The sequence below is a fragment of the Nothobranchius furzeri genome, chromosome 15 (genome assembly GCF_043380555.1).
Source record: "Nothobranchius furzeri strain GRZ-AD chromosome 15, NfurGRZ-RIMD1, whole genome shotgun sequence".
In the NCBI taxonomy this organism is placed as follows: domain Eukaryota; kingdom Metazoa; phylum Chordata; class Actinopteri; order Cyprinodontiformes; family Nothobranchiidae; genus Nothobranchius; species Nothobranchius furzeri.
The window spans coordinates 44,133,806-44,160,601 of record NC_091755.1 but is presented as its reverse complement, the minus strand read 5'-3'; the positions used below and the strand labels follow the sequence as shown (position 1 = coordinate 44,160,601).

The 26,796-nt window shown below is 46.3% G+C and overlaps 1 protein-coding gene across 1 annotated transcript; it reads right to left on the bottom strand.

Annotated features, from left to right (window-relative positions):
- Positions 1 to 1,492: 1,492 nt before the first annotated feature.
- Positions 1,493 to 26,736, bottom strand: tm9sf4 (transmembrane 9 superfamily protein member 4; the record flags this gene model as incomplete). The annotated part of the gene is given in 15 exon segments (XM_070544887.1): positions 1,493 to 1,802; positions 2,630 to 2,719; positions 18,498 to 18,617; positions 18,690 to 18,753; positions 18,844 to 19,019; positions 19,090 to 19,173; positions 19,361 to 19,436; positions 19,510 to 19,591; positions 21,396 to 21,528; positions 21,600 to 21,670; positions 21,991 to 22,102; positions 22,315 to 22,436; positions 22,751 to 22,874; positions 26,007 to 26,154; positions 26,580 to 26,736. Coding segments are annotated over 15 exon segments (1,709 nt in total), but the record flags the coding sequence as incomplete, so codon positions are not given.
- Between the last annotated feature and the right edge of the window lie 60 nt (positions 26,737 to 26,796).

Sequence of the window (26,796 nt, the reverse complement as noted above, 5' to 3'; positions counted from 1 at the left end):
AAGCACTTCTTTAAACCCTACATCGAACAGGAGCGTGTTACCCAACATTCTGTCTGTCAGTCTCAACCGCCACAACGTCCTAGAACCGACCCAGTTATCAGAACCAGACCGGGCTTGTCCGAGTGCTTATAATGGAGATGTTTGGACCCAAATGCTCCAGCTAATGTGCAAACACCAGACAAAGCCAGCTGTCATAGGTGAATGCTCTGAAACCCTGCTGACAGGTCCCTAGAGATGAACGTCAAAATAAAAGCACGCTTCTCAAAGCTGCTAGCCTAGTTTAGCACATTGAGGGCTGGTCTGTTCGTTAGGGAATCAGCCAATCAGATCAGAGTTTAGGCTTTTATCATTCATGTCGCACCTTTGAACAGCCGGTGTGGAGAAACTGCCCCAATGCCACTAGCTTACTTAGCTATACGGGTTTTCCAGACTGTGGTTGTTTAGAGCTACAAACCATTCATACATTCAAGATTTTTATCAAAAGTGTTAAAGATTACACTAGTCATCAAAAATGGGCACGGCACAAGTCGTAGTAACTGGATTCAATTCAGTAAAGTTCCTGAAGGAAAAGCGGGCAAAGCTCTGAAAGTGGGGACAGTTGGAGGACGTCGTCACACATGCAGAAGCCTGGTGCATGCTAGGAGTCCACACGCTGGGCTCATGTGTGCAAACAGCCGTGGAGACGTTCCAGACCCCAACCCAGCCCACAGAAACCTTTCAGCCTCCAGAGTTCTGCAGGCGGTGGCTTGGCCCAGCTGCAGGTCTCTCATCGTGTCCACTGGGTCGAGATCCGGTCCCGCTAGAGCAAATGGACGTTTGGAGGAGAATATTTTAGTCTGTGGGGGGGGGGGTCACATCAGGGCACAGGAGCTATGATAAAAAAAGGAACTAAATTCATGAATCCTTTTTGGGTACTATGTAAAAGTTCCCAGCATAATCTCCATCAGGTCAACAGAAGGTCATCGGTGAAGACTGAACCCAAACCAAGAGTGAAGACGCCATCGGAAACAGGAAGTTAGAAGAAAACAGCTTCCTGGTCACAAACCAAACAGAGTCACACAGAACGATGCAGTAACAGCTACATCAGTTAGACACGAGAGAAAATGTGCAGAAACAGCCGTCTGACAAGCCTTGGCCCCGCTGAGTGTGTGTGTGTGTGTGTGGGGGGGGGGGGGGCAGAAGACCAGAACTGTCCCAGCAGGTGACCGACCCCCCCGGTCTCCGAGCTGATGAAAGGAAAAGACGGAGGGAGAAACAGCAGGTGAAAATCTGCATGTGGCCAGAAGGTGGTGGTCTTGCACCTCCACACAAGCCCCGTTCCTGCTGCACAAGTCCGTTCCTGCTGCACAAGTCCGTTCCTGCTGCACAAGTCCATTCCTGCTGCACAAGTCCGTTCCTGCTGCACAAGTCCGTTCCTGCTGAACAAGTCCGTTCCTGCTGCACAAGTCCGTTCCTGCTGCACAAGTCCGTTCCTGCTGCACAAGTCCGTTCCTGCTGCACAAGTCCGTTCCTGCTGCACAAGTCCGTTCCTGCTGCACAAGTCCGTTCCTGCTGCACAAGTCCGTGCTTGTGGGACACAAAAAGAGAGTAAAAAATACAGATTCAAAAAAAAAATGTGAGAAGAAACAGGACAACTGGGAGAGGCAGCAGCATCAGTCGATCTTGACCGCGGCGTATATTTTTCTGATGAACATGTAGGCGGCGTAGAACCCGATGGTTCCCGTGAGCAGCCAGAAGGTCAGAACCATCAGCGTGGTGTAACCGAAGTACAGGAGGGAGGGGATGAACTCCACGATGTCCAGCTGCAGAAAGCAGATAGAAACAGGATCACTGAGACCACGAGTTCCCAGTATGAAGGTGGAGGTTAAACTGGAATAAACCTCGGATAACCCCCCATGCAGGTCGGATAACAGCTGACCCGTGTCACGCTGGTCGTTTTGATTCTCTCCCATCTGGCAGGAGGTTCTGATCCATTCATGACCACAAGAACAGTTTCTTCCTCTCTGTGGTCAGACTCTGGGACTGCCCACTCCAGTCTCTTAGTTTGAGTCACATGACCCGGTGTTGTGTTTGGACCTACTGACGACCCGGTCGGGGGTGGAGCTTCTGTTTCAGTGGAATTTAATGCTTAAAACTCGGAATAATTAATGAGCATCAGAGCTGTGTGTGTGTGCGTGCGTGCGTGCGTGTGTGTGTGTGTGCGTGTGTGCGTGCGTGTGCATGTATGTGTGTGCGCGTGTGTGTGTGTGCGTGCATGTGTGCTCATGTATGAGTGTGCGTGTATGTGTGTGTGCGTGCGTGTGTGTGTGTGCGTGCGTGTGCGTGTGTGTGTGTGTGTGTGGCTGCTTATACTGAGCCAGGATTCTCTGGAGGTTGCTTCCTGTTAAAAGGGAGTTTTCCTCTCCACTGTCGCTGCATGCTTGCTTAGTATGAGGATTGCTGTAAAGACTCTGACACTAGTCAGTGACTCGATGCGACCTGCTGGGTTCCTTATATAGGAAACGTGTTACTGACTGGCTTAATGACCTGACCTGTGTTGTTTACCGTGTGCAGGTCCTTGAGACGACTGGTCCCGACTTGGAGCTTTAGAAATAAACTGAATTGAAGCGACCAGGAGTTTGTGTTTTACCTTGTTGATAAAGTAGAAGACAGCATAAATAAGAACGTAGAAGGCAGAGCCTCCTGACACCAGGAAGGTTCTCCACCACCAGCGGTAGTCCTGAAAGAAGATACAAGACACGGACTGTTAGGTGTGTCCACGACGACAGACGAAATAAAAAGTAGGGGAGCACCCAAATGAAAATTCTTGGCTGAAACCAAAACCCAAAAACGAGGGAAGCAAGGCTGAAAAAGCAGAAAACGATCATGTCAATAATTAGAGCCCCAGCGTTTATGGCTACGACGTACTAACCTCAGTCAACCCTCGGCTGTAATAAATCACTTCCAACAGCATGAAAATGTTCATTTAGCAGCGACAGGACAACAATATAACCTCTAACTGTAGATACAAGGGTTCATTGGACCCCACTCGTGTTCAGCACATAATAAACCATGAATAAATAGAAGAATGAGCATCAGAGCCATGTGACTTCAGAGCTGGCTCTGGGGAAAGGCCTCAGATGTTCGGCCATTTGGACTGAGCTGTGGTTGGGTCTGCGTGTTGGGATGCCAAGCACTGAACTAGCTGGACCCAGAGGCAAAGCTGTGGTTACGGACGGCACCAGCAGACCATTCCAGCGGTTTCTGCGTCTGTCATCAGTAAGTCAAATGATATTTCTGTACTTTACTTAGCTGGTTGAGTGGGGGGTGCCATTTAACTGCTTATTCAAACGCATTAGTGGGCAGCATCAGGACCAGCTTCTCCCGTCTCCTGCCCAGGAACACAGAGCAGTCGGCTGGCTGTTCCTATTCACACGGACCGGCTCTGAAGCGAGGCTCAAGTCATGCTGGTCACTGGTGGATCTCTGAGGGAGACCACAGAAACACTGCAGCTGCTTCACTTTTGAGTGACAACCAGGCGTTTGCTGGTGGGAAGGGGAAGTCTGTGTGTTTACCCAAACAATGCTCGTCTAAGATGGGTTAAAGTGCTAGGGTGGCTGCTGGTAACAAAACTACAGCTACATATCTGGCCAAGGCCGTCATGCTTCCACAGCGGTCAAACATCTGTGAGTCCGCCGTTATCAATAGTCCCCGCTGACGTACAGTCAGGTCCATAAATATTGGGACATCGACACAATGCTAACATTTTTGCCTCTATACACCACAATGGACATAAAATGAAACGAACAAGATGTGCTTTAACTGCAGACTGTCAGCTTTCATGTGACGGTATTACATCCAAACCACGTGAACGGTGTAGGAATTACAACAGTTTGCATATGTGCCTCCCACTTGTTAATGGTGTAGAGGATGGTGAAAACACCACTAATAGTGACATGGTGGGTGTAGAGGATGGTAAAAACACCACTAATAGTGACATGGTGGGTGTAGAGGATGGTAAAAACACCACTAACAGTGACATGGTGGGTGTAGAGGATGGTAAAAACACCACTAATAGTGACATGGTGGGTGTAGAGGACGGTAAAAACACCACTAACAGTGAGATGGTGGGTGTAGAGGATGGTAAAAACACCACTAACAGTGACATGTTGGGTGTAGAGGATGGTAAAAACACCACTAATAGTGACATGGCGGGTGTAGAGGATGGTAAAAACACCACTAATAGTGACATGGCGGGTGAAGAGGACGGTAAAAACACCACTAATAGTGACATGGTGGGTGTAGAGGACGGTAAAAACACCACTAATAGTGACATGGTGGGTGAAGAGGACGGTAAAAACACCACTAATAGTGACATGGTGGGTGTAGAGGACGGTAAAAACACCACTAATAGTGACATGGTGGGTGTAGAGGACGGTAAAAACACCACTAATAGTGACATGGTGGGTGTAGAGGATGGTAAAAACACCACTAATAGTGACATGATGGGTATAGAGGATGGTAAAAACACCACTAATAGTGACATGGTGGGTATAGAGGATGGTAAAAACACCACTAATAGTGACATGGTGGGTGTAGAGGTTGGTAAAAACACCACTAATAGTGACATGGTGGGTGAAGAGGATGGTAAAAACACCACTAATAGTGACATGGTGGGTATAGAGGATGGTAAAAACACCACTAATAGTGACATGATGGGTATAGAGGATGGTAAAAACACCACTAATAGTGACATGGTGGGTGTAGAGGATGGTAAAAACACAACTAATAGTGACATGGTGGGTGTAGAGGATGGTAAAAACACCACTAATAGTGACATGATGGGTATAGAGGATGGTAAAAACACCACTAATAGTGACATGGCGGGTGAAGAGGACGGTAAAAACACCACTAATAGTGACATGGTGGGTGTAGAGCACGGTAAAAACACCACTAATAGTGACATGGTGGGTGTAGAGGATGGTAAAAACACCACTAATAGTGACACGGTGGGTGTAGAGCACGGTAAAAACACCACTAATAGTGACACGGTGGGTGTAGAGCACGGTAAAAACACCACTAATAGTGACATGGTGGGTGTAGAGGATGGTAAAAATACCACTAATAGTGACACGGTGGGTGTAGAGCACGGTAAAAACACCACTAATAGTGACATGGTGGGTGTAGAGGATGGTAAAAATACCACTAATAGTGACACGGTGGGTGTAGAGGATGGTAAAAACACCACTAATAGTGACACGGTGGGTGTAGAGGATGGTAAAAACACCACTAATAGTGACATGGTGGGTGTAGAGGATGGTAAAAACACCACTAATAGTGACATGATGGGTGTAGAGGATGGTAAAAACACCACTAATAGTGACATGGTGGGTGAAGAGGATGGTAAAAACACCACTAATAGTGACATGGTGGGTGTAGAGGATGGTAAAAACTCCACTAATAGTGACATGGTGGGTGTAGAGGACGGTAAAAACACCACTAACAGTGACATGTTGGGTGTAGAGGATGGTAAAAACACCACTAATAGTGACATGGTGGGTGTAGAGGATGGTAAAAACACCACTAACAGTGACATGTTGGGTGTAGAGGATGGTAAAAACACCACTAATAGTGACAAGGTGGGTGTAGAGGATGGTAAAAACACCACTAATAGTGACACGGTGGGTGAAGAGGATGGTAAAACACCACTAATAGTGACATGGTGGGTGTAGAGGATGGTAAAAACTCCACTAATAGTGACATGGTGGGTGTAGAGGATGGTAAAAACTCCACTAATAGTGACATGGTGGGTGTAGAGCATGGTAAAAACACCACTAACAGTGACATGTTGGGTGTAGAGGATGGTAAAAACACCACTAACAGTGACATGTTGGGTGTAGAGGATGGTAAAAACACCACTAATAGTGACATGGTGTGTGTAGAGGATGGTAAAAACACCACTAACAGTGACATGGTGGGTGTAGAGGATGGTAAAAACACCACTAATAGTGACATGGTGGGTGTAGAGGATGGTAAAAACACCACTAATAGTGACATGGTGGGTGTAGAGGATGGTAAAAACACCACTAATAGTGACACGGTGGGTGTAGAGGATGGTAAAAACACCACTAATAGTGACACGGTGGGTGTAGAGGATGGTAAAAACACCACTAATAGTGACACGGTGGGTGTAGAGGATGGTAAAAACACCACTAATAGTGACACGGTGGGTGTAGAGGATGGTAAAAACACCACTAATAGTGACACGGTGGGTGTAGAGGATGGTAAAAACACCACTAATAGTGACACGGTGGGTGTAGAGGATGGTAAAAACACCACTAATAGTGACACGGTGGGTGTAGAGGATGGTAAAAACACCACTAATAGTGACATGGTGGGTGTAGAGGATGGTAAAAACACCACTAATAGTGACATGGTGGGTGTAGAGGATGGTAAAAACACCACTAATAGTGACATGGTGGGTGTAGAGGATGGTAAAAACACCACTAATAGTGACATGGTGGGTGTAGAGGATGGTAAAAACACCACTAATAGTGACACGGTGGGTGTAGAGGATGGTAAAAATACCACTAATAGTGACATGGTGGGTGTAGAGGATGGTAAAAACACCACTAATAGTGACACGGTGGGTGTAGAGGATGGTAAAAACACCACTAATAGTGACATGGTGGGTGTAGAGGATGGTAAAAACACCACTAATAGTGACATGGTGGGTGTAGAGGATGGTAAAAACACCACTAATAGTGACATGGTGGGTGTAGAGAATGGTAAAAACACCACTAATAGTGACATGGTGGGTGTAGAGGATGGTAAAAACACCACTAATAGTGACATGGTGGGTGTAGAGGATGGTAAAAACACCACTAACAGTGACATGGTGGGTGTAGAGGATGGTAAAAACACCACTAATAGTGACATGGTGGGTGTAGAGGATGGTAAAAACACCACTAATAGTGACATGGTGGGTGTAGAGGATGGTAAAAACACCACTAATAGTGACATGGTGGGTGTAGAGGATGGTAAAAACACCACTAATAGTGACATGGTGGGTGTAGAGGATGGTAAAAACACCACTAACAGTGACATGGTGGGTGTAGAGGATGGTAAAAACACCACTAATAGTGACATGGTGGGTGTAGAGGATGGTAAAAACACCACTAATAGTGACATGGTGGGTGTAGAGGATGGTAAAAACACCACTAACAGTGACATGTTGGGTGTAGAGGATGGTAAAAACACCACTAATAGTGACATGGTGGGTGTAGAGGATGGTAAAAACACCACTAATAGTGACATGGTGGGTGTAGAGGATGGTAAAAACACCACTAATAGTGACATGGTGGGTGAAGAGGATGGTAAAAACACCACTAATAGTGACATGGTGGGTGAAGAGGATGGTAAAAACACCACTAATAGTGACATGGTGGGTGAAGAGGATGGTAAAAACACCACTAATAGTGACATGGTGGGTGTAGAGGATGGTAAAAACACCACTAATAGTGACATGGTGGGTGTAGAGGTTGGTAAAAACACCACTAATAGTGACATGGTGGGTGTAGAGGATGGTAAAAACACCACTAATAGTGACATGGTGGGTGTAGAGGATGGTAAAAACACCACTAATAGTGACATGGTGGGTGTAGAGGATGGTAAAAACACCACTAACAGTGACATGGTGGGTGTAGAGGATGGTAAAAACACCACTAATAGTGACATGGTGGGTGTAGAGGATGGTAAAAACACCACTAATAGTGACATGGTGGGTGTAGAGGATGGTAAAAACACCACTAACAGTGACATGGTGTGTGTAGAGGATGGTAAAAACACCACTAATAGTGACATGGTGGGTGTAGAGGATGGTAAAAACACCACTAATAGTGACATGGTGGGTGTAGAGGATGGTAAAAACACCACTAATAGTGACATGGTGGGTGTAGAGGATGGTAAAAACACCACTAATAGTGACATGGTGGGTGTAGAGGATGGTAAAAACACCACTAACAGTGACATGTTGGGTGTAGAGGATGGTAAAAACACCACTAACAGTGACATGGTGGGTGTAGAGGATGGTAAAAACACCACTAATAGTGACATGGTGGGTGTAGAGGATGGTAAAAACACCACTAACAGTGACATGGTGGGTGTAGAGGATGGTAAAAACACCACTAATAGTGACATGGTGGGTGTAGAGGATGGTAAAAACACCACTAACAGTGACATGGTGGGTGTAGAGGATGGTAAAAACACCACTTATAGTGACATGGTGGGTGTAGAGGATGGTAAAAACACCACTAATAGTGACATGGGGGGTGTAGAGGATGGTAAAAACACCACTAATAGTGACATGGTGGGTGTAGAGGACGGTAAAAACACCACTAATAGTGACAAGGTGGGTGAAGAGGATGGTAAAAACACCACTAATAGTGACATGGTGGGTGTAGAGGATGGTAAAAACACCACTAATAGTGACATGGTGGGTGTAGAGGATGGTAAAAACACCACTAATAGTGACATGGTGGGTGTAGAGGATGGTAAAAACACCACTAATAGTGACATGGTGGGTGTAGAGGATGGTAAAAACACCACTAATAGTGACATGGTGGGTGTAGAGGATGGTAAAAACACCACTAATAGTGACATGGTGGGTGTAGAGGATGGTAAAAACACCACTAACAGTGACATGGTGGGTGTAGAGGATGGTAAAAACACCACTAATAGTGACATGGTGGGTGTAGAGGATGGTAAAAACACCACTAACAGTGACATGGTGGGTGTAGAGGATGGTAAAAACACCACTAACAGTGACATGGTGGGTGTAGAGGATGGTAAAAACACCACTAACAGTGACATGGTGGGTGTAGAGGATGGTAAAAACACGACTAATAGTGACATGGTGGGTGTAGAGGATGGTAAAAACACCACTAACAGTGACATGGTGGGTGTAGAGGATGGTAAAAACACCACTAATAGTGACATGGTGGGTGTAGAGGATGGTAAAAACACCACTAATAGTGACATGGTGGGTGTAGAGGATGGTAAAAACACCACTAACAGTGACATGGTGGGTGTAGAGGATGGTAAAAACACCACTAATAGTGACATGGTGGGTGTAGAGGATGGTAAAAACACCACTAATAGTGACATGGTGGGTGTAGAGGATGGTAAAAACACCACTAATAGTGACATGGTGGGTGTAGAGGATGGTAAAAACACCACTAATAGTGACATGTTGGGTGTAGAGGATGGTAAAAACACCACTAATAGTGACATGGTGGGTGTAGAGGATGGTAAAAAACACCACTAATAGTGACATGGTGGGTGTAGAGGATGGTAAAAAACACCACTAATAGTGACATGGTGGGTGTAGAGGATGGTAAAAACACCACTAACAGTGACATGGTGGGTGTAGAGGATGGTAAAAACACCACGAATAGTGACATGGTGGGTGAAGAGGATGGTATAAACACCACTAATAGTGACATGGTGGGTGTAGAGGATGGTAAAAACACCACTAATAGTGACATGGTGGGCGAAGAGGATGGTAAAAACACCACTAATAGTGACATGGTGGGCGTAGAGGATGGTAAAAACACCACTAACAGTGACATGTTGGGTGTAGAGGATGGTAAAAACACCACTAATAGTGACATGGTGGGTGTAGAGGATGGTAAAAACACCACTAATAGTGACATGGTGGGCGTAGAGGATGGTAAAAACACCACTAACAGTGACATGTTGGGTGTAGAGGATGGTAAAAACACCACTAATAGTGACATGGTGGGCGTAGAGCATGGTAAAAACACCACTAATAGTGACATGGTGGGCGTAGAGCATGGTAAAAACACCACTAATAGTGACATGGTGGGTGTAGAGGATGGTAAAAACACCACTAATAGTGACATGGTGTGTGTAGAGGATGGTAAAAACACCACTAACAGTGACATGGTGGGTGTAGAGGATGGTAAAAACACCACTAATAGTGACATGGTGGGTGTAGAGGATGGTAAAAACACCACTAATAGTGACATGGTGGGTATAGAGGATGGTAAAAACACCACTAATAGTGACATGGTGGGCGTAGAGCATGGTAAAAACACCACTAATAGTGACATGGTGGGTGTAGAGGATGGTAAAAACACCACTAATAGTGACATGGTGTGTGTAGAGGATGGTAAAAACACCACTAACAGTGACATGGTGTGTGTAGAGGATGGTAAAAACACCACTAATAGTGACATGGTGGGTGTAGAGGATGGTAAAAACACCACTAATAGTGACATGGTGGGTGTAGAGGATGGTAAAAACACCACTAATAGTGACATGGTGGGTGTAGAGGATGGTAAAAACACCACTAATAGTGACATGGTGGGTGTAGAGGATGGTAAAAACACCACTAACAGTGACATGGTGGGTGTAGAGGATGGTAAAAACACCACTAACAGTGACATGGTGGGTGTAGAGGATGGTAAAAACACCACTAACAGTGACATGGTGGGTGTAGAGGATGGTAAAAACACCACTAACAGTGACATGGTGGGTGTAGAGGATGGTAAAAACACCACTAACAGTGACATGTTGGGTGTAGAGGATGGTAAAAACACCACTTATAGTGACATGGTGGGTGTAGAGGATGGTAAAAACACCACTAACAGTGACATGGTGGGTGTAGAGGATGGTAAAAACACCACTAATAGTGACATGGTGGGTATAGAGGATGGTAAAAACACCACTAATAGTGACATGGTGGGTGTAGAGGATGGTAAAAACACCACTAATAGTGACATGGTGGGTGTAGAGGATGGTAAAAACACCACTAATAGTGACATGGTGGGTGTAGAGGATGGTAAAAACACCACTAACAGTGACATGGTGGGTGTAGAGGATGGTAAAAACACCACTAATAGTGACACGGTGGGTGTAGAGGATGGTAAAAACACCACTAACAGTGACACGGTGGGTGTAGAGGATGGTAAAAACACCACTAACAGTGACACGGTGGGTGTAGAGGATGGTAAAAACACCACTAATAGTGACATGGTGGGTGTAGAGGATGGTAAAAACACCACTAACAGTGACATGTTGGGTGTAGAGGATGGTAAAAACACCACTAATAGTGACATGGTGGGTGTAGAGGATGGTAAAAACACCACTAATAGTGACATGGTGGGTGTAGAGGACGGTAAAAACACCACTAATAGTGACATGGTGGGTGTAGAGGACGGTAAAAACACCACTAATAGTGACATGGTGGGTGTAGAGGATGGTAAAAACACCACTAACAGTGACATGTTGGGTGTAGAGGATGGTAAAAACACCACTAATAGTGACATGGTGGGTGTAGAGGATGGTAAAAACACCACTAACAGTGACATGGTGGGTGTAGAGGATGGTAAAAACACCACTAATAGTGACATGGTGGGTGTAGAGGACGGTAAAAACACCACTAACAGTGACATGGTGGGTGTAGAGGATGGTAAAAACACCACTAACAGTGACATGGTGGGTGTAGAGGACGGTAAAAACACCACTAATAGTGACATGGTGGGTGTAGAGGACGGTAAAAACACCACTAACAGTGACATGGTGGGTGTAGAGGATGGTAAAAACACCACTAACAGTGACATGGTGGGTGTAGAGGATGGTAAAAACACCACTAACAGTGACATGGTGGGTGTAGAGGATGGTAAAAACACCACTAACAGTGACATGGTGGGTGTAGAGGATGGTAAAAACACCACTAACAGTGACATGGTGGGTGTAGAGGATGGTAAAAACACCACTAATAGTGACATGGTGGGTGTAGAGGATGGTAAAAACACCACTAATAGTGACATGTTGGGTGTAGAGGATGGTAAAAACACCACTAATAGTGACATGGTGTGTGTAGAGGATGGTAAAAACACCACTAATAGTGACATGGTGTGTGTAGAGGATGGTAAAAACACCACTAACAGTGACATGGTGGGTGTAGAGGATGGTAAAAACACCACTAATAGTGACACGGTGGGTGTAGAGGATGGTAAAAACACCACTAATAGTGACATGGTGTGTGTAGAGGATGGTAAAAACACCACTAACAGTGACATGGTGGGTGTAGAGGATGGTAAAAACACCACTAACAGTGACATGGTGGGTGTAGAGGATGGTAAAAACACCACTAATAGTGACATGTTGGGTGTAGAGGATGGTAAAAACACCACTAATAGTGACATGGTGTGTGTAGAGGATGGTAAAAACACCACTAATAGTGACATGGTGTGTGTAGAGGATGGTAAAAACACCACTAACAGTGACATGGTGGGTGTAGAGGATGGTAAAAACACCACTAATAGTGACACGGTGGGTGTAGAGGATGGTAAAAACACCACTAACAGTGACATGGTGGGTGTAGAGGATGGTAAAAACACCACTAACAGTGACATGGTGGGTGTAGAGGATGGTAAAAACACCACTAACAGTGACATGGTGGGTGTAGAGGATGGTAAAAACACCACTAACAGTGACATGGTGGGTGTAGAGGATGGTAAAAACACCACTAACAGTGACATGGTGGGTGTAGAGGATGGTAAAAACATCACTAACAGTGACATGGTGGGTGTAGAGGATGGTAAAAACACCACTAACAGTGACATGGTGGGTGTAGAGGATGGTAAAAACACCACTAACAGTGACATGGTGGGTGTAGAGGATGGTAAAAACACCACTAACAGTGACATGGTGGGTGTAGAGGATGGTAAAAACTCCACTAATAGTGACATGGTGGGTGTAGAGGATGGTAAAAACACCACTAATAGTGACATGGTGGGTGTAGAGGATGGTAAAAACACCACTAACAGTGACATGTTGGGTGTAGAGGATGGTAAAAACACCACTAACAGTGACATGTTGGGTGTAGAGGATGGTAAAAACACCACTAACAGTGACATGGTGGGTGTAGAGGATGGTAAAAACACCACTAACAGTGACATGTTGGGTGTAGAGGATGGTAAAAACACCACTAACAATGACATGTTGGGTGTAGAGGATGGTAAAAACACAACTAATAGTGACATGGTGGGTGTAGAGGACGGTAAAAACACCACTAATAGTGACATGGTGGGTGTAGAGGACGGTAAAAACACCACTAACAATGACATGTTGGGTGTAGAGGATGGTAAAAACACAACTAACAGTGACATGGTGGGTGTAGAGGACGGTAAAAACACCACTAATAGTGACATGGTGGGTGTAGAGGACGGTAAAAACACCACTAATAGTGACATGGTGGGTGTAGAGGATGGTAAAAACACCACTAATAGTGACATGGTGGGTGTAGAGGATGGTAAAAACACCACTTATAGTGACATGGTGGGTGTAGAGGACGGTAAAAACACCACTAACAGTGACATGGTGGGTGTAGAGGACGGTAAAAACACCACTAATAGTGACATGGTGGGTGTAGAGGACGGTAAAAACACCACTAATAGTGACATGGTGGGTGTAGAGGATGGTAAAAACACCACTAATAGTGACATGGTGGGTGTAGAGGATGGTAAAAACACCACTAACAGTGACATGGTGGGTGTAGAGGACGGTAAAAACACCACTAATAGTGACATGGTGGGTGTAGAGGACGGTAAAAACACCACTAATAGTGACATGGTGGGTGTAGAGGATGGTAAAAACACCACTAACAGTGACATGGTGGGTGTAGAGGATGGTAAAAACACCACTAACAATGACATGGTGGGTGTAGAGGACGGTAAAAACACAACTAATAGTGACATGGTGGGTGTAGAGGACGGTAAAAACACCACTAATAGTGACATGGTGGGTGTAGAGGATGTTAAAAACACCACTAATAGTGACATGGTGGGTGTAGAGGATGGTAAAAACACCACTAACAGTGACATGGTGGGTGTAGAGGATAGTAAAAACACCACTAATAGTGACATGGTGGGTGTAGAGGACGGTAAAAACACCACTAACAGTGACATGTTGGGTGTAGAGGATGGTAAAAACACCACTAATAGTGACATGGTGGGTGTAGAGGATGGTAAAAACACCACTAACAGTGACATGGTGGGTGTAGAGGATGGTAAAAACACCACTAACAGTGACATGGTGGGTGTAGAGGACGGTAAAAACACCACTAACAGTGACATGTTGGGTGTAGAGGATGGTAAAAACACCACTAATAGTGACATGGTGGGTGTAGAGGACAGTAAAAACACCACTAACAGTGACATGGTGGGTGTAGAGGATAGTAAAAACACCACTAATAGTGACATGGTGGGTGTAGAGGACGGTAAAAACACCACTAACAGTGACATGGTGGGTGTAGAGGATGGTAAAAACACCACTAACAGTGACATGGTGGGTGTAGAGGACGGTAAAAACACCACTAATAGTGACATGGTGGGTGTAGAGGATGGTAAAAACACCACTAACAGTGACATGGTGGGTGTAGAGGATGGTAAAAACACCACTAACAGTGACATGGTGGGTGTAGAGGACGGTAAAAACACCACTAACAGTGACATGTTGGGTGTAGAGGATGGTAAAAACACCACTAATAGTGACATGGTGGGTGTAGAGGACGGTAAAAACACCACTAACAGTGACATGGTGGGTGTAGAGGATAGTAAAAACACCACTAATAGTGACATGGTGGGTGTAGAGGACGGTAAAAACACCACTAACAGTGACATGGTGGGTGTAGAGGATGGTAAAAACACCACTAACAGTGACATGGTGGGTATAGAGGATGGTAAAAACACCACTAATAGTGACATGGTGGGTGTAGAGGATGGTAAAAACACAACTAATAGTGACATGGTGGGTGTAGAGGATGGTAAAAACACCACTAACAGTGACATGGTGGGTGTAGAGGATGGTAAAAACACCACTAACAGTGACATGGTGTGTGTAGAGGATGGTAAAAACACCACTAACAGTGACATGGTGGGTGTAGAGGATGGTAAAAACACCACTAATAGTGACATGGTGTGTGTAGAGGATGGTAAAAACACCACTAACAGTGACATGGTGGGTGTAGAGGATGGTAAAAACACCACTAATAGTGACACGGTGGGTGTAGAGGATGGTAAAAACACCACTAATAGTGACATGGTGTGTGTAGAGGATGGTAAAAACACCACTAACAGTGACATGGTGGGTGTAGAGGATGGTAAAAACACCACTAATAGTGACACGGTGGGTGTAGAGGATGGTAAAAACACCACTAACAGTGACATGGTGGGTGTAGAGGATGGTAAAAACACCACTAATAGTGACACGGTGGGTGTAGAGGATGGTAAAAACACCACTAACAGTGACATGTTGGGTGTAGAGGATGGTAAAAACACCACTAATAGTGACATGGTGTGTGTAGAGGATGGTAAAAACACCACTAACAGTGACATGGTGGGTGTAGAGGATGGTAAAAACACCACTAATAGTGACATGGTGTGTGTAGAGGATGGTAAAAACACCACTAACAGTGACATGGTGGGTGTAGAGGATGGTAAAAACACCACTAACAGTGACATGGTGGGTGTAGAGGATGGTAAAAACACCACTAATAGTGACACGGTGGGTGTAGAGGATGGTAAAAACACCACTAACAGTGACATGGTGGGTGTAGAGGATGGTAAAAACACCACTAATAGTGACATGGTGTGTGTAGAGGATGGTAAAAACACCACTAATAGTGACATGGTGGGTGTAGAGGATGGTAAAAACACCACTAACAGTGACATGTTGGGTGTAGAGGATGGTAAAAACACCACTAACAGTGACATGGTGGGTGTAGAGGATGGTAAAAACACCACTAACAGTGACATGGTGGGTGTAGAGGATGGTAAAAACACCACTAATAGTGACATGGTGGGTGTAGAGGATGGTAAAAACACCACTAACAGTGACATGGTGGGTGTAGAGGATGGTAAAAACACCACTAACAGTGACATGGTGGGTGTAGAGGATGGTAAAAACACCACTAACAGTGACATGGTGTGTGTAGAGGATGGTAAAAACACCACTAACAGTGACATGGTGGGTGTAGAGGATGGTAAAAACACCACTAACAGTGACATGGTGGGTGTAGAGGATGGTAAAAACACCACTAACAGTGACATGGTGTGTGTAGAGGATGGTAAAAACACCACTAACAGTGACATGGTGGGTGTAGAGGATGGTAAAAACACCACTAATAGTGACATGGTGGGTGTAGAGGATGGTAAAAACACCACTAACAGTGACATGGTGGGTGTAGAGGATGGTAAAAACACCACTAACAGTGACATGGTGGGTGTAGAGGATGGTAAAAACACCACTAACAGTGACATGGTGTGTGTAGAGGATGGTAAAAACACCACTAACAGTGACATGGTGGGTGTAGAGGATGGTAAAAACACCACTAACAGTGACATGGTGGGTGTAGAGGATGGTAAAAACACCACTAATAGTGACATGGTGTGTGTAGAGGATGGTAAAAACACCACTAACAGTGACATGGTGTGTGTAGAGGATGGTAAAAACACCACTAACAGTGACATGGTGGGTGTAGAGGATGGTAAAAACACCACTAACAGTGACATGGTGGGTGTAGAGGATGGTAAAAACACCACTAATAGTGACATGGTGGGTGTAGAGGATGGTAAAAACACCACTAACAGTGACATGGTGGGTGTAGAGGATGGTAAAAACACCACTAACAGTGACATGGTGTGTGTAGAGGATGGTAAAAACACCACTAACAGTGACATGGTGGGTGTAGAGGATGGTAAAAACACCACTAACAGTGACATGGCGGGTGTAGAGGATGGTAAAAACACCACTAATAGTGACATGGTGGGTGTAGAGGATGGTAAAAACACCACTAATAGTGACATGGTGGGTGTAGAGGATGGTAAAAACACCACTAACAGTGACATGGTGGGTGTAGAGGATGGTAAAAACACCACTAACAGTGACATGGTGGGTGTAGAGGATGGTAAAAACACCACTAATAGTGACATGGTGGGTGTAGAGGATGGTAAAAACACCACTAATAGTGACATGGTGGGTGTAGAGGATGGTAAAAACACCACTAACAGTGACATGGTGGGTGTAGAGGATGGTAAAAACACCACTAATAGTGACATGGTGGGTGTAGAGGATGGTAAAAACACCACTAATAGTGACATGGTGGGTATAGAGGATGGTAAAAACACCACTAACAGTGACATGGTGGGTGTAGAGGATGGTAAAAACACCACTAATAGTGACATGGTGGGTGTAGAGGATGGTAAAAACACCACTAACAGTGACATGGTGGGTGTAGAGGATGGTAAAAACACCACTAATAGTGACATGGTGGGTGTAGAGGATGGTAAAAACACCACTAATAGTGACATGGTGGGTGTAGAGGATGGTAAAAACACCACTAATAGTGACATGGTGGGTGTAGAGGATGGTAAAAACACCACTAATAGTGACATGGTGGGTGTAGAGGATGGTAAAAACACCACTAACAGTGACATGGTGGGTGTAGAGGATGGTAAAAACACCACTAACAGTGACATGGTGTGTGTAGAGGATGGTAAAAACACCACTAACAGTGACATGGTGGGTGTAGAGGATGGTAAAAACACCACTAACAGTGACATGGTGGGTGTAGAGGATGGTAAAAACACCACTAACAGTGACATGGTGGGTTAGGATTAGACGTAGCGGGAGTGTAAAAGACAGGGTATCTGCAGGTGTAAGGGAGCCATATTTAAGACTTTTTAAGACCTTTTTTAAGGCTACTTTGACCAAATTTAAGCTATTTTTTAAAATTTCATTTAAGCTATAATTTCCAGCTATTGCCTGAAACCGGTGTTAACCATGTCGCAAATGTGGGATTAGCCATCCAGTTACCATTAAACTTGCACTTCTCCATGGTACAAGCTCCCACTAGCTTAACCAGCTAATGTGCTCATCTAAAAATAGCCCCCTTTCACAACCAACTGAATGTGTACGGTTCCGCTTATGCAAATATGATACACATAAAATGCTGAACACTAACTCGAAATTCACGAAAATTTTATAGAAATAAAAATATCTTGTTTATTGGGTCTTTGGTCATTTAAGACCTTTGGAAACTGTATTTAAGGATTATTTGTCATTTTTAAGGATTTTTAAGGCTTTAAATTTGGAAAAGCAAATTTAAGACTTTTTAAGGACCCGCGGATACCCTGAAAAGAGAAAAAACAGCGCAGACGCGTTAAGAAGCGTGCGTCATGATTGGTATGAACGCTCCAGCGATGGTAATAGAACAGCATTGCTACAAAGGAAAACTTTACTATTGAAATGAATACACATGTACGATTTTTATGAAGCAGCGAGCAAGCTGCCACGACAGCGGAGCGAGACCACACGACATCGGGGATCACCTATTGGTCTTTTTGGGCCGTGTTCTTTCTGTAATTTAGTTTCAGCCAAGAACCGAAGATGTCGGTGCATCCCTACTAAAAAGTGTCTGCCCTTCATACCTCTGCACAGAGCTGGAAATAAACCATCACAATGCTGATCTGGGAGCAGGACACCACCAGGATGATGAAAACCAGGAACAGGAAACCGAACAGGTAATAGAACTGATTCTCCCAGATGGCCTGTAGGGGGCGACACGTACATGTGAGCGGATCTCTGCATTTGATTGTTCAACAGTGAGCTGCTGTTCTTACACTGAAAATGAAGAAGAGTTCAATGAACATGGCGCCAAAGGGAAGGATCCCAGCCATGAGGATCCTAGGTGGAAGAAAAGGAAACCGTGGCTCAGCTCTGCAGCTCCAACATCACCTCCAACGTCCAGAGGCATGAAGAAAAGCCGCATCTTACCCCACAAACTTGTTCATGTACCAGCGCTGCTCTGGAACCTGCCGAGGGATCTGGTTGGTGCGGACCGGGTTGTCGTACGGCTGCTTACGGAAACCAAAGTAATATCCCAGGTAGACCAACGGCATGGAGATCCCGAACCACATGCACAGCAGGGCCAGCATGGTGGTGAAGGGAACCTGAACAGGACAGTGAGGTCACAGCGGCTAACCCTAGCACTAGCTAACGCAGCTGAGGTGGGAAACTCACCGCTCCAGAGGAGTGTTCACCCCAAATGAAACAGTTCAGGATGAAGCAGATTCCAAACACCACTCCAGGATACAGAGTCGCTGTCTGTGAAGGAAACAAAGAGCCTCTCAGCCTCCCCAGAACGCACCAACATCCCTTCAGCAGGGACCCCACGTCAGAGCGCTGCTAGTTCCTGAGCCTCAGCTTGGAACAACGAGCAGGAAACATCTCTGAATTCTGTTTCTATGAACAACCTTTAGGGATGAACGTCTGTGCAACACCAGTGACTCACACAGAAGGCTCCTTTCCTCCAGCGGTGACCCTTCAGCGTTCGATAGAGTCTGCCGGCAAAGAAACCTCCAAACACCCTGGAGCAGAAAACACAGACTTTCAGCCTGAAGAGACGCTGCTGCGGTTCGGAAGCATCCACGGGTTTCTTACCCCATAAACATGAAGAGGAAACACGCCGTGGTCATCAGGGCTCCTCGGCTGGACGGAGACAACATCCCCAACATGGCAACAACTAAAAACACACACACACACACACACACACACAAAGGCGTGCAATTTACTGGTATTGAAAACAACCTTGTTCCCCATCTCAACTGTAGGGAGAACGTCAACAGTTACTGGTTCCTGGGACGGGAGTTTAGCTGCTAAACTTCAGCTGATCGGAGACCAGCACGAACTCGACTCAGAGGAGTTTAGTGAGGGTGCCGCTGCAGCCTGCCTTGGTGATGCTGTGGGATGTTCAGTTATTTAATACGTTCTCCTTGTTGGAGTAGAACTAGAACCTCTCTAGATAAAACCACACGTTGCTTCACAAACACATTAAATACACAGAATAATGGGAGAAAATAACACCTTTAACCGTTTTACGGTACCATTAGATGGTAAACTATGTGAGTGATGTGTTCCACTAGATGAAAGTCTAGGCCATCTTCTCACCAACTGCAGGATGGCTCGGCAGGCAGGTTAAGGGAGCCAAATTTAAGACTTTTTAAAACCTTTTTTAAGGCCACTTTGACCAAATTTAAGCTACTTTTGAAATTAAATTTAAGATATAATTTCTAGCTGTTGCCTGGAACCACGCAAAAGTGGGATTAGCCATCCAGTTACCACCAAACTTGCACTTCCTCATGGCGCAAGCTCCCGCTAGCTTAACCAGCTAATGTGCTCATCTAAAAATAGTCCCCTTTCACAACCAACTGAATGTGTACGGTTCCACTTACGGCAACATCGTACACAAAAAATGCTGAATACTAACTAGAAATTCATAAAATTTAATAGAAACAAAATGATTTTGTTTATTGGGTCTTTGGTAATTTAAGACCTTTGGAAAATGTATTTAAGGATTATTTGTCATTTTTAAGGATTTTTAAGGCTTTAAATTTTGAAAAGCAAATTTAAGACTTTTTAAGACTTTTTAAGGACCCGCGAATACCCTGACCTACAGGATGCCTCGGCAGGCTAGGGTTGGACCTACAGGATGTCTCGGCAGGCTAGGGTTGGACCTACAGGATGCCTCGGCAGGCTAGGGTTGGACCTACAGGATGCCTCGGCAGGCTAGGGTTGGACCTACAGGATGCCTCGGCAGGCTAGGGTTGGACCTACAGGATGCCTCGGCAGGCTAGGGTTGGACCTACAGGATGCCTCGGCAGGCTAGGGTTGGACCTACAGGATGCCTCGGCAGGCTAGGGTTGGACCTACAGGATGTCTCGGCAGGCTAGGGTTGGACCTACAGGATGCCTCGGCAGGCTAGGGTTGGACCTACAGGATGCCTCGGCAGGCTAGGGTTGGACCTACAGGATGTCTCGGCAGGCTAGGGTTGGACCTACAGGATGCCTCGGCAGGCTAGGGTTGGACCTACAGGATGCCTCGGCAGGCTAGGGTTGGACCTACAGGATGTCTCGGCAGGCTAGGGTTGGACCTTTGTTGGAAGAAAACCGTGAATTGAACTGAAATGGTAACTTCTGCTAGAAAAACCCAACTGAACAGTTTGCTGAAACGGGTCAGCCCTGCTCTTTGCTGATGTGTTACAGAAGTATCCGATCAGGACTCGCCATCAGTAGATGCTAAAATCAAACCTACCAGGAACCCTCTGCAAGTGTTCTGGATCCATCAGCTGGTCAGAGTCTAGAATATTCTGAATGTGAGGTTTTAGTTAGTCATCACAGACAGAAACATCTGGAATGAGTCTGTCCCTTTTAGGCTGCATTACGGATTACTTTGCTCCAGATCCCAGCTTCCCCTGTTCCAGCGAAACAACGTTTATGGGGCCCGTTGCTCGTTAGTTACTTCTACAGGATTCTTCTCAGGAAACTCACAGATGACGATGAGAACCATGCAGAACAGCTGGATCCCAGAGCCCAGCAGAGAGCTGAGGATCATAGGATACTGAGGTGGTCTGAACACGTCTCCATGGACGTTCTTCCATCCCGACTCCTCCATCGTGTCCTCCTGATCACAAACAATAAAACATGAGTGGAGCGGTCCAAGAACCTTTGGGATTCAGGCGTGTCGTTTCTTACGATGTCGTCTTCTCTGTTGTAGTTGGCGATGTCCTTCCTCAAGGTCCTGATGATGATCATACTCAGGATGCCTGAGAGAGAGCGCCATTAAGCAGGTTACACGAACGTTTGTCCTCGTGAAACAAGACGGCCCACAAAAGCACAACAGCTGTTGTGTGTATGTGAGGCGTGGCTAACGACGTAACAAGCTCCTCGTTACTAACGAACCCAGAGAAACGAGCCTCAAACCCACTTGACCCCGAGCGTGGGCTCATTCAGAAAGTAGAAGTAAGGAAGGTGACGACTCCTCTGTCGTGAAACCTGACTCTACATCAGCATCCCCGTCTACTACTGGAGGCAGGAACAAATCCCGACCCTCCTCACGGAGCTTCTAGTATAGAACCAGACATACCAGACAGGAAGAAGACGACCACCACAGAGTTGACGATGGAGAACCAGTGGATCTGGACATCGCGCATAGTCAGGTACGTGTCCCAGCGAGACGCCCACTTCACGTCACTCTCCTGTAAACAAAACAGTACAGATGTTGTTTATTTGCTTTCCTGGACCACTTTAGTTCTTCTCTGGGATGACATCTGCGAGTCGTGTCCCAGCGCCGCACCGAGGAACCACCTGGAACACACTGGAACGTTTAGTGAAGCCGGAACGACTCTGAGACTTCCTACTGAAATACAGGAGATCTGGGAGAATCCGAGCCGGGTTTGAGAGAACTGACCTCCCAGTGGACCGAGTAGGTGAAGAGGATCTCGTTCTCTTTGGTTGGATCGATCTCCAGGGGCGCAGAGCTGCTGGCCTCGGGCAAGGTGCAGGTTTTCTCGGTTTCAGCAGCCTTGAGGTCTAGAAACAAAGAAATAAATAATCATTCAGCTGAATCAGGAGAAGCTGGAATCTGGAGCAAAAGATGATTCATGTCAGTAATCCAGCCCAAAAGGGACAGCTTCATTCCAGATGTTTTCATCTGTGATGACTAAAACCACACATTCAGAATATTCTAGACTCTGATCAGCTGATGGATCCAGAAGACCTGCAGAGGGTTCCTGGGTCTTTAGAGGGTCTCGGTCAGAGCTGGACTACTGACCTTTGCTCCAGATTCCTGTTTCATGTGTTCATGTGTTCAGGAAACCAGAGTAAAGTTTCTCCACAGCACCGACCTTCTACTCTCACGCTCTGAGGCACAACCTCAAAGCGGACCACTCTGTAGTTGTGAACCTTTTCCTCCTCCATCTTTTCCCTGTGAAAGTGCAGGATGAAGGACAGGTGGTTGTGAAGGTAGAACTGTGAAGAAAGAACACGAGGAAGAAAACATAAGAATGAACACCTGAACTTGTGGTTGATCCTGCTGTGCAGCTGAGAAGGAAGCTAACCAGCTGTCTTCTTCTTCTCTTCTTATCCGGCTCTCAGAGAGTACAGACGCTTTTGCTTCAGCTCCCTTATCTGCTTCTCCCAAGGCTCTGTCCTGTCTGCCTACAGAGCACTTCTCTGCATTTCTCCTGAAAATCACTACTTCTTTTTGGAAAAGGGACTTAATTAGCTGGTCATTCAATGCGATTGATAAGATTTTCTCTACGATGAGAACGGAGAAGGGGGCTCCCACCTGTCCTCAAGGGACATACGCAGCGGGATATGCACTCGATTCTTGGGAGGTCTGGCGAATCGTGTGCCTCTCTCAGTAGTACATCGAGGACGTGGAAGATTTGTGGATGTTCGGCCTGATGATCACTGGATTTCTTCTGATTGGAGTGGGAGGATATCTGGTTTTCTGGAAATTTGGGAAGACGGGAGCGATTGGAGTGTGACCCGTACCCACGGAACGTGCCGCTCGGGCGGTGACCTCACAGAGTGGGACGTTACTCGAGGTGAACCGTAAGCCGGACAATGTCCTCGCGGCGTTGCCTGTGTTAATGCGCAAGATGGATGTCATCTCGGAGAGGGTCGCCGGACGGTGTGGGGATGTTTAGAACGTATAATTGGTTTCACTGGTGGACATGAATGACCACTTATAGACTCCAAGGCAGAGAGGAAAATTATCTCTGGCTGCCCTAAACAAACTCTTGCTTATCGTTATCTGACGCCAGGGCAGCCTCCAAAGCTGCCTCACTATCACCCCCACGAAAGGAGGAATGTAGGCAGATGCTGTGACCCGTCCTCCCCCCCTGCCTTCAGATGGTGACTTCTGCTTCGAGGTCATCAACCTGCAGGAACTCAATGTGCTCTCTGGCCCTCGTCTCTCCCTCCCACCTGTCTGACTGCAGCTGTGAGCGCCGTACACTGGCAGCTCCCGTTGGAGGATTCAGGACCCCCCCCCCCCCCCCCCCCCATCGGAGTCTGATGTTTTGTAACTGTGATGTTCGTGCTTCTATGTTGAGGAGTTTTTTGTGTAGTAGAGCTACTCCCTGCTGGGACTAACTCTGGAATGCCTTTTTTACCTTACCCCAATTATCCTCATTAACACCCTTTTCATCTAATGAAATGAGCGCCGTTCTGGCTGCTCTCGTGGACTGCCTGTACCTGTTTTGTCTACATGTGTGTGTTTAACCTTGGTCAGGTTGTGTTTGCGGAGTCACGCTCCTATGCTCTGGGTCGCTGGAGCGCTGGCAATAAAGCTGATTCTGATTCTGAGAAGGAAGCTAACCAGCTGTCCAGCAGGCTGTTTCAGGCTAAGGTGATGTTTGTTGGTGCTGCAGACCAAGCAGACGATTACCGAGCTAGTCTACCTCAGCAGTACTCGATGGCTGACCCGAGGGCCAGGTCCGGCCCGCGGGCCCCGAACCCCACGCATGGCGAGAGGTTCTGGTTAGGGCCGCATGCACACACCTTTTCCCCCCTCCTCCCTCGTTCATATGACACATCTATACAAGTTTCAGTATTTAAGGTATTGTTACTCCACATCCTCGAGGACTGACCCCAGTATCCTGAGTAATAATTACACTTGCAGGTGAGTATTTGTGTGTGAACACAAGTTTACACAAAACATTCTCTTGCACCAGGTGATGAGGTTTTAGTGTGATAACCAGCGGGGCGGACAGGTCTCTTGTAATCATTCTGATGGCTTTTGTCACCAGACGGAAAAACGTGTTGAATTTATTCACTAGTGTGCTGGTTTCACTCATTTCAGACGGTCCCTTTCCAGCAACAGCTGAACACTTCATTATTCCCCAAGTTGCCCTTATATCATGTTTGTTTTTCTAGTTAATTGCTATAATAATCCTTTTATAACAGACTCATTTATTCTCATAGCTTTTGTAAATCCAATAGTGAAAACTCCTGTTTTGACCCATTACCATGAAGATGAAGGCAGCAGCAGCTCAGGAGGAAGAGCAGGTTGTCCAGTAATGGTGAGCTTGCAGGTTCAATCCCGGCCCCCGTCCTGCCTGCTGGCAGTGCTTAATGAAAGATAAAGGGGGTATGGGGCGGTCTCTGCACCGTTACGGACTTCCAGTAGTGGGTGCATGGAGATTGTGCATCCTAGAAGAGCACGAGGACTCGCACCTCTAGACGTAACTTGCTTTTTACTGCGACTGAAGCCGCGACCGTTACGTTTGTTTTTAAAGGCGTCTGCCCCATCAGTCCGTGCAGCCGCTGGTGATTTGGCGGCCGGAGCTCGGCATCAACTCCCCATGTCATCATGGCACTCCCTCTGTTGCGTCACGGTCATCTATGAGACAGACCATTACCAGCGAGCGAGGGGGAACGTCATGCCGGCACAGCGCTGCGGTAATATTACGCAGATGTGCCGGTGCGGCGTGTCTTGTAAAAAGGGAAGCATTGGGTCCCTTTGTTAAGGACTTTGGTATGACCCGACCGGGTTTGAACCCGATTCCCAGGGAGGACACCACCACTTGTCCACTGAGAAGGTTATAAAGTCAACTTGACCCTTTCAGACTTTTGATTCCTCGTCTCTAGTTTTGTTCTTCAGTCTTCACTTTAGCTGTGCCGGTGCCGGTTCTGGGCTTTGAGCACCGAGGCGCAGTCCTGGCCCTTCAGGGCTAACCCTAGCCCTTTTATCGGCAGGTGATGAACAGGTCATGCAGGTGTGTTGGAGCAGAGATTCAGTGTTTCCCCAGTTATTAGTCCGTGCTCTGTAGAGGCTCCTGGCCTGGCCGAGTTGGGCCAGCATCTCGACTGCAGCCACTGATTGGCTAGGGGGCGGAGTCACTGGTTGTTCCAGAGTTTTCTGCCTGCAGAACCTAACCATATGCCTTAAAACTGAGCAGGAATTCCAGCAACACCACTGTTGTGTTTCTGCAGCACACACCGGTGACCTTACACGGATCACCTCGCGCTAGTCACGAGCTAGCAGCCGCTACAGGCCGAGTGGTGCCCTGAGGTAACAGGAAGTGAAACCAGAGCTACAACGTGGGCATGGATAGTCCACAGTAGCTTCAGGTAAGTGAAGTGATGACCTACCTTATTGTTGTCGATGAAGCCCAGTCTGTAGCCATGTTCAAAGTCAAACTGGTCATCCTTCATCAAGTCCTTCCTCTGCTCCTCCTCCCCTGCTTCTCTGTTGGGGTAAAGATCCAACCTGGTGGCCACCGGGAGGTTGTCTGCAATCCTGAGATGAGGCCAGACAGAGAGGACCAATGATGGACTAGTGGGGCTTTATTAGAATCAGGAGCAGAGTGATGAGTTTAGAAAGACGGATGCATTTTCGCCTCCTTCAACAGCTGACAGCTCTTTTACTGACATCCGCTGCAGTGAGTACGCCACGCTGTTCGTTGTCCAGTAGCCTACGGAGACCGTTTGAAAGACCACGGTAGAACCCGCCCCACGACGAGAACCATCAACGGAGCGTTGCCTGACTAAATATATGTTTATCCTGGTGAAGCCCGCTAGAGGGCCGGAACATGAACAATCACGACAGAAAAAAGTACAAATTCGGAGATAAGCAGAGTGCGGCCTTGTATTCTGCAGACGTGAAACATCTCCCACGCCTTTAATCACTTTTCTTGGGGGGGGGGGGGGGGGGGGGTGACTCACAGGTGAATATAATACTCTTCCTGGATTCGCTCTGCTATCAGTTTGCTCTCCTCCACTCGGAGCTTTTTTCTGTTGCACACAATCTCACACTTCTTGTCTTTGCTCATCTGGACACCATAAAGGGTGTTTACTATACGGTCCCCACGCAACACCTCACCTGTAAACAAACACAAATAAACATACAATTATAGCAAAAGGATTGGTGCACCAACAGCAT